The 15871-nt window shown below is 32.3% G+C and overlaps 1 protein-coding gene across 1 annotated transcript; it reads left to right on the plus strand.

The window, feature by feature from the left end:
• The first annotated feature begins 8848 nt into the window (after positions 1-8848).
• Positions 8849-13864, plus strand: SAP18 (SIN3 associated polypeptide P18). The gene is made up of 5 exons (XM_085737875.1): positions 8849-9063; positions 9156-9299; positions 12234-12329; positions 13459-13530; positions 13606-13864. The coding sequence occupies exons 1-5, from the start codon at positions 8953-8955 to the stop codon at positions 13636-13638; spliced, it is 456 nt and encodes a 151-aa protein (XP_085594001.1). The 5' UTR covers positions 8849-8952; the 3' UTR covers positions 13639-13864.
• Positions 13865-15871: the final 2007 nt, after the last annotated feature.

A 15871-nucleotide genomic window follows, 5' to 3' on the forward strand; every position in this document is an offset into this window, starting at 1 on the left:
CGAAGTTGGTTTGAGAAATTAATTAATTTTTACTAAAATGGGTTCTTATAATTTGAACCAAAAGTGTAATATGGTTCAATGCAGTTTAGTTTAGGGTTAAATATGTTTTTGGTCCCTATAAAATTGAGAACTGATAAGTTTAGTCCTTACTTGATTTTAATAGCTTTTTTAATCCCCACAAAAAAGATTTACTTATAATTTAAGTCCCTCCTAAATCAATGTTTGTTTAATTATACTTAAACTCTTAAATTTTTTAGCGATCTTTTTTACCCAAGTTTAGAACACTATGAAAAGTTCATATACTAAAATTTAGAATTTTTAACATAAAAAGAATTAAATATAAATTTTTTAAAACGACAAAAGTAACAAAAATCTGGATGTAAAAATCAAATTTTGCGATAATATTTTGCGGAGGAGCTATTAGTAACGTTCTTAACACATATGCAAAATAATGTTCAAAAACTTAAGAGTTTAAGCATAATTAAACAAATTTGAATTGAATAGGGACTAATACTGAGTGCAAATTTTTTTTTATAGGGACTAAAAAACCTATTAAAATTAAGTAGGGACTAAAGTTAGAAGACCTCAATTTTATAGGGAACAAAAACATATTTAACCCTTTAGTTTATAAACCATGAACATCACCAATTATACCATTATGTTACTTAATAATATAATCCAAATAAAAATAATTAGTAACATCGATTAGTGAAGGATATGGAAAAGTAAAAGAGAATTAAAAATAAGAACATGAAGCACAAAATTTTTTAGTGATGGGTGTTGTGTGTATCTGTGTGTGTGTTTTATTTATTTTTTATAAAATAGTATATGACTATAGGGGTAACAATGTTGATGCTCGTGTGTTTGTAAAAAGTATTTTATTTTATGTATTTATCCAAAAAGAAAGAAGAAGAAAAAATAAAATAGATAAAAACATAAGAGAGAACAAATATATAAGTAACGTTGTTGATGAAATTTAAATTTATATGTAGAATAGTAGAAAGTTACAAAATTCTATGCAATTATTTATGAAAAAATATTTTTTTTATAGATAATAGATACATAATACATAAAGGTAACAAAAGTTCAAAATTACAATCACTTTTTTTTGTTGTTGAAGGAATCACTTTATATTTATATCATATAAAATATTTATTTCCACATGACATGCGTGACTCAAATATTTGTATTTAATACATGAACAATAGAGGATACATGTATTCTTCGCAAGATATGTTGATGGATTGTGCATGTTGTTGTTAATGCAATTTGTGATTGAAACGTGTGATTTTAAAAGTCATATTTATTACAAGAAGATTACGAGGGATATGTATTCTTTATAATATATATTGCTGGTTTGTACATGTAGTTGGTTTTGCTGTTTGCGATTGAAATGTATGACTTCAGTGGTCATATTTAATTATATTTTTGAGAATGAGAGACAATCAATTGTGTATGAACTCCTTCAAAAAAAAAAATCAATTGTGTGTGAATTATCTATCTAATATTTAAAATTGAGTTTTTAATTAAAATTAATAATATATTAACTGTGTTTTTATATATTTTTTTAATTAATAAAGCATACACTTATAAAAGTTTAGTAGGTTTCTAAAATGCTTCTTTTGTTAATTGATTCAAACAAGTTGTGAATCAATGATAAAAAAAAATGTTTAATTAGACTTTTGGTCCGTTAAATATTTGTCAGGTTTCATACTGGTCCCCTAATTAATAAATGTTACGTTTTGGTCCCTTAAATTATTCTTCGTCATTCATTTTGGTCCCTTATGTTAGTTTGTGTTTAAAAACGTTAAGTTATTCACATGTGACATACCAGGTGGCTTTTTTTTTATTGTTTTCACATCAAATAGAGAAAGATTGGAATACGAAGGAAAGAGGAACAAATAGAGAGAGAAGGGAACATGAAGGAATAAGAAGAACAAAAGTGAAGGAAAGAAAACGAGAAAACGCAAGGAAAGAAGGAATCAGAATAGCAAGTGTGAATGTTGATGTGAAACGCTAATCAGGGTCAGGTTCATTTATATGTTCCATCTTCTTTGCGTATAAGAACATCAGAAGCACAAGAGAAGTTGAAAGACTATGGTAGAAGATCTGAAGAAAGGTCAACCAGAAGTTAATACCTTGGATCATAAGAAAGGAAGTCAATCAGAAACTGAAGATCTGCATCAGACTCTGAAAAACAAAAGACCCGAAGGGACCAAGGAGCCACGTCAGATTTGTCCTCTTTTGTAGTTGTCTTTATCAAGTCTCTAATAGTACAGTTTGTTCTCTTCTTACCACATGTAGAAACAAACAAAGAAATTCAAGGACAAAGAAAATGAAAGGATAATTCATGTTGCAGCAAAGGAATTTTAAAATGACTAATCAACGACATTATTCATATCAGTCAATGACCCAATGTACTTGATTTGAAGTTTTTCAACGACTCTTAATGCGTTGGCACCTCTTCAACGTCTCTCAAATCTTTGCCTATATAAGGAGTTGAAGACTTGAAGAACTATAACAAGACTATGCTATTTTTACTATGCCCTTACTCTGTCAAATCAAAAAGCGCATAAAACACTTAAGAATTTCTTATCAAAGTTTGTATCTTAAAAATTCTAAGTTTAAAAGTATGTTATATACTTAATCGTTTACACCTCTGATTGTATATCAAGTGTAAGAATAAATACTTTATTTGTAATCTTTTAGAAGTCTTTTTCAGTTGTGATTGAGCATTTGGAAGTCTCTTGCTTGTGTGCTGGAGCATTTGGAAGTCTCTTGGTTTTGTCCTTGAGCAATTTGTAATCAGTTGTGATTATAGTGAAAATCTCTTGGAAGTGCAAGGGGACTGGACTACTCCTCGATTTTGGAGGAACCATTATAATTGCTTGTGTCTGTTATCTATCTATCTATCTATCTATCTATCTATCTATCTATCTATCTATCTATCTATAGAATGGGTATCTTATGTGAGAATGGTGAGAATAAATCACAGCCATCAGATTAAAAACAATGGATGAGATTAAAACACCACTTAAGTGACTCATGTGCCAAACATGTGACCATTCTCTCTCCCTCTCTTCCATCATTCACGATTTCCTTCATTCATGTGTTTCATTTGGTTTTACTTCTCCTTCTCTTCTGGGTTGCGGTTCCATCTTTCACCGGTTCTATGTATACCATCTTTCACCCCTTTTTGTCAATTTCCATCTAATTTCTCCTAATTACTTGACTTCTATTTGGGATTTAGGGATTGGAATTTTTTTCTATTTCAATTTGTTTGGATGGTTATGAACTGTTCTTAGTGATTGAAGATGGTTAAGTCATTGGGAAACAATTTGCAACAAATACAAAACCATCATAAATTGTATGGAACGATTCATTTTGCTGTTGTTTGAAGGAGAGAGATTAAAATTAAAAGCAACAAAAATACAAACTTTGTTTCTAAATTATTTTTGTAGAACTAGTTTGTGTCACTAAGCAATTTTCGTTTTTAATTTAATGTTGGGACGGAAAAGTGAGATTGGAAGATGATGGAATAAGGAACGTTTGAAGCAGTACTGGGAATGAAAAAGAAACGTCCAAGCAGTCTGAGTAGCAAGAAACGCTGAATGATGGAAAAGAGGGAGAGAAGGTCACATGTTTGGCACATGAGTCACTTAAGTGGTGTTTTAATCTCACCCATTGCTTTTAATCTGATGGCTGTAATTTATTCTCACCATTCTCACATAAGATCACCCATTCTCATGTGATATGCCCCCTATATATATATATATATATATATATATATATATATATATATATATATATATATATATATATATATATCCTTGTGCTTGATTTTATCTGCTGCTATCAGACTCTGTGTTAGACTCTGAACTCATCAGACTCTGACCAATGCAAAACACTTACAAAAATCAGAAAAAACCTACACAATTCAACCCCCTTCTTGTGTTTTTCTCCCCTTCAATTTTTAGTTGGGTTTTCGTTTTTATGAATTATTTACAGATGGAGGGCAGATTTGAAGTAGTTATACACCATGAATGGTGATTTAGTCAATTCCACCATAATGACTATAATGGGTTAGAAACTCCATTTCATGTTGACCCTAAATTTTGGTGTTACTTTGAGATTTTTAGAACAATAAGAGAGATGAGTTATCCTATAATTGAAACACTTTAGTTATATAAACCTGATTTAGTGATAGGGATGATTTACTTAAGAGATGACTTAGGTACAAAAAGGATGAAAACCATAGCATTGAATCAAGGTAAGGTTCATCTTTATTTTGTCCATCCCTTATGCCAACCCGATATTGTTGAATTGAACCCTTTATTAGAGTATCCTGAAGTGAGCTCCATAAAGATACGGAATGGCAGTTGGGACCACATAAGGGACCAAATGTGTTCGTGTTGATAGTACTGGTGGTGGGCCCACTAGTGAGAAAAGAAGTGAATGGGTAGATATGGGTTTCAGTGATGAAGGTCAAAGTGTGGGCCTGAATGATATTGGGGTGACTGAAAGTGGCCCAAGCCCTAATGTAGAAGATTTAAATGCATCTAATGGGGAGTATTGGGGTAGTGAGGATAGTGCTAATGACATTAACTTTGATGACTCAGAATCAGAGGTAGATTTATAAGATAATTTTTACATAGATGTTGGTGAACAACCTATTAATGAAGGTGTAAGAATTGTAGATGAATTAAATGATGAACCAATTAGAAACAATAGTTTTTTGAGTAATTAAGGGAATAAAGGTGTATGAGTAAAGAAGATGTTTAAGTGAAGTAAAAGAGTAGTGTTTTGTTTGTGGAGAGAACAGAGACTAAGTCCATTAACGTTGAGAGAACCAAGCCCAAGAATATAAATATATTGTAGTGTGTTATGAATTAGAGTTAGAGCTGATTTTGAAATATGTTGCTAGATTGTTGTGTTTAATGTTATTACGATTTGAATTGGTGAAAGTTGTTGTGATGATTTTGAAGAAGAGATGATGATGTTGTTGTTACTATGTTAGGGGTTTGAATTACCATGTTAGAATTGGTTTGGAGTGCTAATTTAGAACAATTAAAAATCATGTTAATCAATGGTAAAATAAGCAGAATTAAGTTAGTTAAGTTGGATTTACTGTGTAATTGATTAGATAACATTGGTATGATGATTTGAGTCGAGTTTGGTGTGAGTTGGATCGAATAAGGGTGTCAAAAGAGGTTACTCGGAGCATGTTGCAGAAAAACTGCATTTTCCCCCTTAGTGTCTCGCACGACTGTGTGTGTCTCTCGATTTTGCTCCCTTGTGCATGTAGAAGCACGACTGTTCGTGTCCGCCTGTGCTTTGAAACCTCATTTTTATGTCTTTTTAAGGTACTCAAGGTGTATGATTAGGTCCCAAACCCCTTAACTTGAATAATAAGAGTATAATTTGGCATTGTAAGAGTATTTAACTAAGCTTATGATAGAAGTAACTTAATGATTATAATGACTATTAATAAACTTGTGATTTAACTCTGAAATGAATTGTGAATTGAATTGTGGACTTGTGAGATGATTAACAAGATGGGTGATTAATGTATGATACTTAATGATGTGTTGTGAATATGAGATATTATCAAAGTGATATGCAATAATGTGATTGCATGTATTATGCTTGAAGAGATGAATTGATTATATAAAGATATTTGATACGATGATGTTGAATCGTTGATGTGATTAAATGTTGATATGGTGATGAGATGATTTATTGATGTGTGGATGTATTTATTTGACAATGCGTTGGTGTATTGGTGTGATGATTTGCTATGTGATGAAGTGATCATGTAATAATGAACTATATGAAGTCATGCATTGTCGAGTCTATACATGGTATCCATGCATCATGGTCAATCCTATTTGACGTTGTGGGAGAAATCAGTGATATACCTCTAACTATCCAATATTTAACATTGTGGGATCACTCAGTAACATACCTCTAATATCCAAAAACTGGTACCACATGAATATAGATTCGATTCAGAAACATTACATGCATACTATGAGTTTATGTGAAGATGTTTGAAGCATAGTAGTCAATAGCGGCCAATAGCGGCGCTATACCGGCCGCGCGGTGCGGTGCCGGAGCGCTACGCAACAAGCCATAGCGTTACGGTGTGAGATAGCGGTGCTATAGCGGTGCAACGCTTCGTAGAGGTTTTGCGGTTTAGAACCGCTATTTCATTTTAAGAGAAAATACAAAATTGTCCTTGGTTTTTAAAAAAAAAAGGTATTGTTGACATTTTCATCAAACCCTAAAAAGTTCAGCTTCTCTCTTCCTTCTTTCATTCCTACACAAAACGGCGTTTATCTGCAAAACGCAAAACGCATCTTCTCTCAGCATCTTCTCTCTGCTTTTCTGCTGTTCTGTGAAACTTCTTCACCTCTGCTGTAAATCTTCCTCTACTTTGACGTGTTTGCTCTGTTATCCTGTTATTTTTTTGTTTAACAATCTCAAACTCTGTTGTCCTGTTACTTTTTTGTTCTAGTTTTCTTTGTTATTATTGATTCCAAACTCCATTCTTCTCTCTTTGTTTATGTTCGTAGTTTGTACAAACAATCCTCTGTTTTGTTCATATAAAACTCTATTATGCTCTCTATGAAATAGCTGTCATTGCGCTATGCGCTATCCCGCTATAGCATTTTTGGGGTCGGCCGCTACGCGCCTCTATCCGCTATTAACTACTATGGTTTGAAGTTGTTATGTGCATTCATGTGGAAGATTGTGTGACTTGATGATGGTAATGATGTGTGAATGTTATGCATTCAACTTGGTGATTAATTGATGAGGTTGATACCTTATTTATATTCTTGTGATGATGAATTGAAGTTTGTTGTATCGAATTAATTAATTGTATGAAAACCTATATGATATGCCTGGTTATGAAGAATACTTGCATATATGATGTATTGTTTACCTTGATGCTATACATGCGTTCATATTATTCCTATACATGTTGTTGCCACTTGCGCCTGTTGAGGGTAGACTTGCAGGTTGAGGACACATAGTCGACGTGAGTTTTTCAAAGATGGCTTTGGAGTCTAGTCGTCCCTTATTGCTTTTCCTTTGGAGTCTAGCATATTATTGCTCTGATTAGGATTATTGGGATTTTGTTTATGTTATCAGATTACGTTTGAGGAACCTTGAGTTCATTAGAGGATGTATTTATTTTGAGATATGATGTATGACTTTATATTGTTGAGACTTATTTTCTGATGCGACTTGTTATTTACATGATGAACTATTTATGGATTGATTTGACGAAGAGTAACACCTTGAAGTATGTTGATTAATTGTTGCAATATTATTTAAATATTATAGAGAAATGATATTTTGACAACCACTTTTTGACAACTTTTGGACAACTTTATCTCTCATACTCACATGATATTGTTATCCTCTCTCTTCCTTTTTCTCTCTCCATTATTTTTGACCAATAAGAAGTGAGAAAAACAAGGTTGTCAACAAAGTTGTCATCAAATGGATGTCAAAATATCATTACTCAATATTATATGTGAGGTTTAGGGTGTTACAGTTTGTATTATAGGAAACTTCATCGTAAGATGGGTGTGAACTTGTCACAAGATGAGAAAAAAATTACTATCTTATTGTTATTATGATATATTTGAAGTATGATTGACCAATTTCTGCCACTTCCGTGTTATGGGCACAACACTGTCAAGATGACGCTATGTCATGGGATGCTAGATATGCTCATATGATGATTGTTTACAATAAACAAAGCCAGGTGTCTGTCAATGAGATAATATGAGATGATGATTTTTCATTGTTGAAAATCTTGAGGTAAGTAATTTGTTTTAGTGAGTTTATATGATTAGATTTTTTTTCCAGATTTTGATTTGGTATGCGTAACAGATGAAATTGAGATTTTTCAAGCTGAAATAACACAAAGTTTGTCGGATAGTTTGCCGAAAAAATCAATAAAGCTTATTGGATAGTTCACTTAAAAACTAATTATGAAGGTAAGGGTGGGGAGAGAGGCGAGAAAGAAGAAAAGTTTTTAATTTTGAAATAAAAATACACACGTGCCGTCTTAGTCATCTAAATATGTGCACACAGTCTCCGTGAACTTAACTCGGTTGGTAAGGACAATGCATAATACATGCAAGGTCTGAGGTTCGAACCCTGGACACCACAAAAAAAAAAGTGTTCACATACATATTAATTTTTTTTTTGTGGTGTCCGGGTATCGAATCCCATACCTTACATATATCATGCATTATCCTTAGCAATTGAGCTAAGCTCAGGGAACATTACATGTTGATTTGATCAAAATAACATGCAAAATTACTACTCCATCCGTTTTAAAATGAGTGTCACTTTAGCAAAAAAAAATTGTTTCAAAATGAATGTCACTTTACATTTCCAATACAACTTTAATTTTTTCTTCCAACTTTACCCTCAATAAATACTCTAACTTTTCTCTCACACAATTTTCAATGCAACTTTAAGTTTATATTTTTCTTATGGGTCTTGCTAGGATTCCATAAAAAGAAACTTTATCTTGGAAATACAAGTCTTTACCTTTTTCTTAGCAATAATTACACCACTTTCGATGCAAATTTACTTATTTTTAGCACTTTAACCAATGCCCCAACGACAATGGTTAGCATTCTCATTTTCTTATAAAGTAAAGGCGGTTTAGTAAAAGTGTTATGTTTAATGATTATTTCATTTAATTGCTTAATCTGTGTACAATTGGCTAAAACGGTACTCATTTTAAAACCAAGGGGGAGTAATTTTTTAATAAAAGGTAAAATTACAACTTAAGCCAAAATAAATTGCGTAGAATTAAGAGAATGAGTATTAGTGATGAGTGAAGGTGTAAAATTAATAAAATCAGAAAACAATTGAAAAGAGAACAGAGAACTCGAAGAAGAAGAAAAAAGAAGTCTCGAAGAAATGAGCGACGGAGGACCAAAACGACAAGGCGGCAGACCATTACCTCCACCACCAAGAGGTCCGCCTCCCCCATCCTCCCGTCCTCGTCTTGAACCAGTTGATCGCGAAAAGGTACTCTTCTTTCTCATCTTCTTCTTCCCTAAACCTAAAACCTAACTTCTTTTTATTCCATTCTTGACCTTGTTAATTTTCTCTATTTCCAGACTTGCCCCTTGCTCCTCCGTGTGTTCACTAAGATAGGAAGCCATCATTCAATGGATGATTTTTCAGTTAGAGGGAAAGAACCTAAAGATGAAGTTCAGATTTATACATGGAAAGATGCTACTCTCAGAGAATTAACCGATCTTGTATGTATTCTTTCGCAGTGTTTTTATTTTTTTAGGTTAATGTAATGTCATTTTTACTCCAATTAGAATCATGTGTCACGTGACAATGCGATATTGTTAGGCTGGACACCTTGACCCGTGTTCGAACCCAGAACTGTGTGAGTTTAAGTGGTGTTTGCTACTTCGTCCACCGACCAAAAGAAAAAAAACAGCATTAGGATTATAGGTTATTAGGTTTATTTGGATAAACAACTTAATTTGCACTTTTGCCTAAGGGCTTATGTATAAGCTATTTCTATGGGCTATCTTGTTTTTGTATAAGCTATAATTTGTTTTCATAAGCTATCTTGGAGAGCTTATGAAAGTAACTGAAAACATCTCGTGAACATGATATAAGTTGTTTTCATAAGTTTTCCGAAACGGTCTTACAAGTGTTTTATGTTAGTAGATAAGCTCAAATAAGGCGATACTTATACAATAGGTCCTTAGAGCTTATTTTGGATTGTTTTGGAACATTATAGATAGGTTTATAACAGGATCTAAGAGCATATTTGGGACTGTTTTGGAACATTAAATAGATAAGCTAGAAATCGTTTTCATAAGCTTTCATGGAGAACTTATGAAAATAAGCTGAAGACATCTTATTATCATGTTATAAGCTATTTTCATTAGTTTTCGCAGACAGTCTCTCGGAAGTGTTTATACCATTAGGTAAGTTTAAATAAGCCAATTCACACAATCGCTAGAGCATATTTGGGATTGTTTTGTAACATTATTATAGATAGGCTTATAGGTTGTTTTGAACTAATTTTAATGTACTTTGTGAATAAGTGTTAAATTAAGGGTGAGTTTGGAATATAACGGTGATATACAGTATCGGTGTAAATTAGTTTTACCCCGACATATTTGAGAAATCATCATATTGTCAGATAAGCTCACTTTGTAATTCCATTGGACGTCGGTGTAAAATTAATTTATACTTCTAATAGTGTAAAATTAATTTATCCCCTTTTCTCACAATTTACTCATGGTTTATTTATATGGTCTTTTCTTACAAGCATAAACACTTTTGTAACGTTTAAGTGTTCGAGTGAGCTTAAAAAATGATTTTTAATGTGTACATAAGTTGTTTTCAACTTATTGAAAGCTTAGGAAAATAGCTTGTAGTTCGTGTGAAAACAGTATAAACTTGTTTCATTTTTTATTATAGAAATAGATTGTGCATAAGCGCTTATGCATGCTTATTCAATAAATGCTATTGATTTGCGTAAAAAATGCTAGAGTATAGACCCGTTGTTGCTTTCAATGCTTTCCTGGATCCCCCCAGCAATATTGCCACAGAAGCTCACTCACTTTGTAACTGCATTAGTGAATTTTAATAAGAGGAATGCTATTGACACTCTCTCTCACACTCTCTCTCTCTCTCACACTCTCTTAACCATTGGTCCATGTCATCGTTTTTTTAAAACCCATTACCTGCTAACCTGTGCTACAGGTTTGGATTAACACACCCTTTTTTTTTTATTCTAAATTAAACAAAAAAAATCACTCCTCCTTCATTTTCTCGAACCATCACCGATTCCTTCATTTTCTGGAACCATCACCAATTCCAATCAACCTTGTTTTCCAATTCCATAAATTTCTTAATTTCATTTCAATAATTTTTTTATAAATTCACACCCATTTTTGAGATCGTTCATCAGATTCACATGAAACCCAAACAAGATGCAGATTTCCATCACCAACACTTACTGTCTTACCACAATCTCGCCGGCAATATCATGCTCACCACCGTTGCTGGAGGATTCTCGCCGGCAATATCTGTCTCGATCCAGTTCCTATGGGGCGAAATCAATCATCAGTTATTGTCGCTGGAGGAAGCAAGCCTCCGTCGTTGCCGTGGAACTTGCCGTCGCCACTGGCGGCTTCGCCATCGAAAAGTCCATTGATTTTTGTTGTACTTGACAATGTGGAAGGCTTTGCGCTGAATTGTAACTATGAATGAGTACTTGATTAGTTGATTTTCCCATTTTTATTAAAAAAGATTAAAGATTAAAGATTTTTGATTTTTTTTTTTATGTGAAACAAGACATTTGATTTTTTAATGGAACCGGTTGCCAGTTTCAAGAATTATCAATACTAGCAACGTGGACCAATGATAGTGGGAGTGTCCAAGAGAGAGTGCTCAAGCAACTGTGCTTAGCATTCCTCTTTTAATAATAATATTAATAACTGCAAAATACTAGATTCTCATTGGAATTCAGCGTAAAACTAGTTTAGAGTGACATTGTATATTTGTATGTCTCCTTTTCTCATTTACGGTTTATTTGAACTTATTTTATAGCATAAACACTTCTGTAAGGTGCCAGTGTCTAAGCTTATGACATGTGCATTAGTTGTTTTCAGCTTACCAGAGAGATTGGGAAATTAGCTTGTAGTTTATGTGAAAACAATATAAACTTGTCTCATCGATTATATAAATAGATTATGTATAAGCACGTATTCGATAAGTACTTGATCAATCTGTTTACGACACACCTCTAGTTGTCTGTTGTTACTTGTTGCTTTTAGTTTATTCAATAACTGCAAAATGCCTTTGGCAATATCCTGACATAAGTTGAAACCAATTTATGTTTAATGCTCTTTTAAGAGAATATTTTCCTTCTATTTTATTGATGATCATAAAAGTTTATCTTGTTTATTTATTTTGTTATCTGTATTCAACAATTTTTCCTTGAAATGATGTTAGAGTCTTTGAGCCTTCGAAAACAAAGGAAAAAAGTGAAAATAAGATTAAGTTTTTCAAATTATTAGTCAGTATTGGAAATGAAAAAGTAAGAAATGGGGCCTAATTAAAATTCAGTTATATGTTTTTTGTTTTTGGATGGAGTGGTTATACTTTTCAAAATTTCTTTTTAGCTTATGCTTGGTTTTATTAATGTATTTTTTGTATAGGTCAAAGAAGTGGCTCCTGCTGCAAGAAGAAGAAACGCAAAGCTCTCTTTTGCTTTTGTGTTTCCTGATAAAAATGGCCGTTTCAAAGTTCAGGAGGTAAATCTCCTCTCTATGTGGCTCCTGCTTATCACTCTAGTTACTGCCAAGATTTTCTTTGTGTGCATATATAATAATTTTATGTTTAATTTTAAATGCCATGTTTTCTGTTTTTCTTTTTTTGGGTGCGTTGTTTACAATCATGATTGTGTCTCACTAATGACGCGTCAAATTGGTTTAATTGTGAAATAAATACTACAACATAGATAATCTGCACATTACTAGGGAGTGTGGAGTGTTATATTGAGGTTTTTGTGCTCTCCACAAAGTGTCGTGACTGCATTAGCAGCTTTTGTCCGCAATTTTCTGCATGTCAATTGCAATGTTATTGCAAGTACAATATAAAATCTTTTGACCAGTATTATTGTCAGGCCATCCGGTACATATAATATTTATTGTGGGATTCTACACTTAACTAGTCTTTTTCTCAGCGGAACAGAACAGAGCATGGGTCGAATGTGTTAATATAATACACAAGCTTAATATCACTTCAAAATTCATATATTTAAGTTGATTTTGCCCATTTTGCACAAGTTTGAATACTTTATTTTGCTAGTTCTTGCGAAGTGGGATGCACTTACTGGTACTGTAGTCGAGTATCATTCTGGCTCTGCATGCACACCTTTGGCACCTTATTGATAACCCTAAAGTGAGGGATTCACTTTAGAGGGAGAACATGAATGTTATTTCTATTAATCGGAAAATTGCAGTTGAGACTTCAATAATATGCATGAACAAATATAGCGCAATTTATGAAGTTCTTTAATGTGGACCAATTTGGAAGTGTTAAATCACATTGAGAAATCTCTAAAACTGTCATCCATCTTACTTGCTAACTCAGTGGGATGCGTTAATAAAATAACTATGAAAAAGAGTCAAATATAACTGTTTTCTTCCCCACCCCTTACCTCAAAGCATTGAAACCCCTTGTCCCCTACGGTAACCTTTGGTTACTGTCAATATAGTGATTTGAAGCCAAATGTATATGCTGTAAAAAGTCTTTAATGTTAAGAGATCTCCATATTTCCAAAAAGTTATTCCTATCCTTTGTAAGTTGCAATCATGAATAATAGCTTTCATGTTGAATCAATCTAATATCCTATCTTTGTTACTTGATTGCACTATGAAGGTGGGCAAGACATTGTCTTATGGAACTGGAAGATTAGATGACGGCAAGGCTTTAGCTGATCTTGGTTTTGAGGTAAAGAATTATTCTTCATGCATTTATGCTTGCATTTCACAACTTCTTTTGCTGACTTTGTTTTTCAATGCGCAGATTGGTGATTACTTGGATGTGGCTATTCTGTAGTTTATGTCTATCAGTCTATGTAACTTTGATGTGTTTGGTGCTGCTCCTGTGTGATGATGGTCTTCAAACATTTGGTCTATTTTAGAGTTAAAAGACCTTTTAGAATGTTTAGTTGTTAATGTCACAAATTATAAATTTTCCAGTTTCTTTGCAAAAATGATTGATTGCCAATTGGTCAGCACTAAAATGAGAAAAGAAGAGAGCAGATCTCTAGTTTCTATGGTTACTGGTTATGAGAGCAAAAAAGAAAGAGAAGATAATGGTTTACTTAAGTGCCTATTTTCATTATGATGGTCTCTTCCCTGTATTTTTGTTCACGTGAAGACTAAATGATAGTATAAAATGGACTAGTTTTAGATACACAATACAAATTGAATGATAGGTATGTGGTGTGCATTTTTAGGTTATTAGCATTTCAAAAGCAGGATTTACCAGGTTAGTCTATAAAAAAAAAGTCCATCATGGCCTGAGATAGGACCCCGTAATGTTTTTGTTAACTACCAAGAAGTCACTTGGTTGAGAGTTTCTCTTTTCAACCTAGAGAAACTCAGTTCGAGACCCGGTACAAAGAGAAACTACCATTTGTTAATGTGCTATGGTCAACCGTTAATTAATTGTGTTTGTAATTTTATTTCAATTTTCAGCATGTTAAGGAATGAGCGAATTCACATTTTTTAAAGACCAAAGGTGACTTCTTTTTTTTTTTTTTTGAGAGAGAAGACCAAGATGACATTTTTTTTTGAGGGAGACCAAGATGACATGAAAATGCAGCTATTAACTATACCTAATATGAATTGGATAGTTTTTTTTTTTTTTTGAGATGGTGATAGATATTTTTTGATGTAGTATTTTTTTTTTTCTTCTATCAATTATGTCCTCCATTCAAACTGCTGGCGTTTGTCTTCGTGAGCTTAGCTCAGTTGGTATGGACAATGAATAAAAATATGCAAGGTCTGAGGTTCGAACTCAATCACCACAAAAAAAAAACTGTTGGCGTTTAACATTTTATTCTTTTTGTAATATTATTAAATTTTTTGTTAAATATGTTTTTAATCTCCGTAAAGGAATATACCAACTTTTTATTTAGTTTCTCTAAAATTTTTATTTAAACTTCGATTTCTCTAAATTTTATGTTATCTGTTTTTTTTGAGCAAAAATTTTATGTTATCTATTTTAGTCCTTTTTTAGGATTTGAACTAATACGTTTAACTCCTTTAATCTTTTAGCTCAACCAAGTGAGCTAGCTACCCATCCCTCTAATAATTAAATTATTAAATTAATGATATTTTAAGGTATTCTCAATGAAATGTTATAAAAAAAGTCAACTTTGAACACTGAACGTGCCACATGAACTTTTATTAAAGTTTTAATAAATCAGTTAAATCTCATCATAATAAGAGCAATTCTATTTTTTAGAAAACACTATCTCTTTGCTCAAAAAAAGAAAACACTATCTTTTTTAGAAAAAACATGTAATATGCATTTTAAAGAGAGCTTATTTTGATTTATTTATCAAAATCATTTGAGTGTTGTATATGTTAAAATCTTTATAAATAAATACGATAATATACATATACAACTAAATCTAACAGAAAAAAGGATAAATGAACACGTTGCAGACCAATTACTATGAATTTTAGATATATGAAAATTATACTCCCTAATTGTAAGCAACACCCATTAAGAAAAAAAATATCCTGAGATATAAACCTCTTTTAATATTTTAGATGTTTTAATTTTTTTAGATGTAATTATTAATTTTTTATAAACATAACTGTAAGTAATACTACTAAATTTAGTATTAAGTGAAATTAATACGGATTCTATCACTCTTGTGTCAAAAAAATCAATTTTGTGGAATTCTTTTCTAAAACATGAGACTTGTGCTGATTTCATCAGAGTGCCTAGCACTCGTCATATATATATACATATATATATATATACATATATATATATATATATATATATATTTTAAATCTTAGTAATAAACTACTGTGTTCCGGTGTGGCGGATTAATAGCAGCTAATCCAATTTAAATTAACAATCAAGTCAAAAACAGTCCACATAATCTTACTTGCCGACGACCAACGACGTCGTTTTCACCATCCGCGCCGTTATCTGATTACGAAATCCCAACTATACACATTTAATTACTTAAATTAATCCCCTCACATGATTAATGATTAATCACCATAGAAAACGATAGAAGAAACTGCAAGAAAATAAAAATACC

This window comes from Medicago sativa, chromosome 8, assembly GCF_051527215.1.
Source record: "Medicago sativa cultivar Bolivia chromosome 8, Bolivia_mono, whole genome shotgun sequence".
NCBI lineage: Eukaryota > Viridiplantae > Streptophyta > Magnoliopsida > Fabales > Fabaceae > Medicago > Medicago sativa.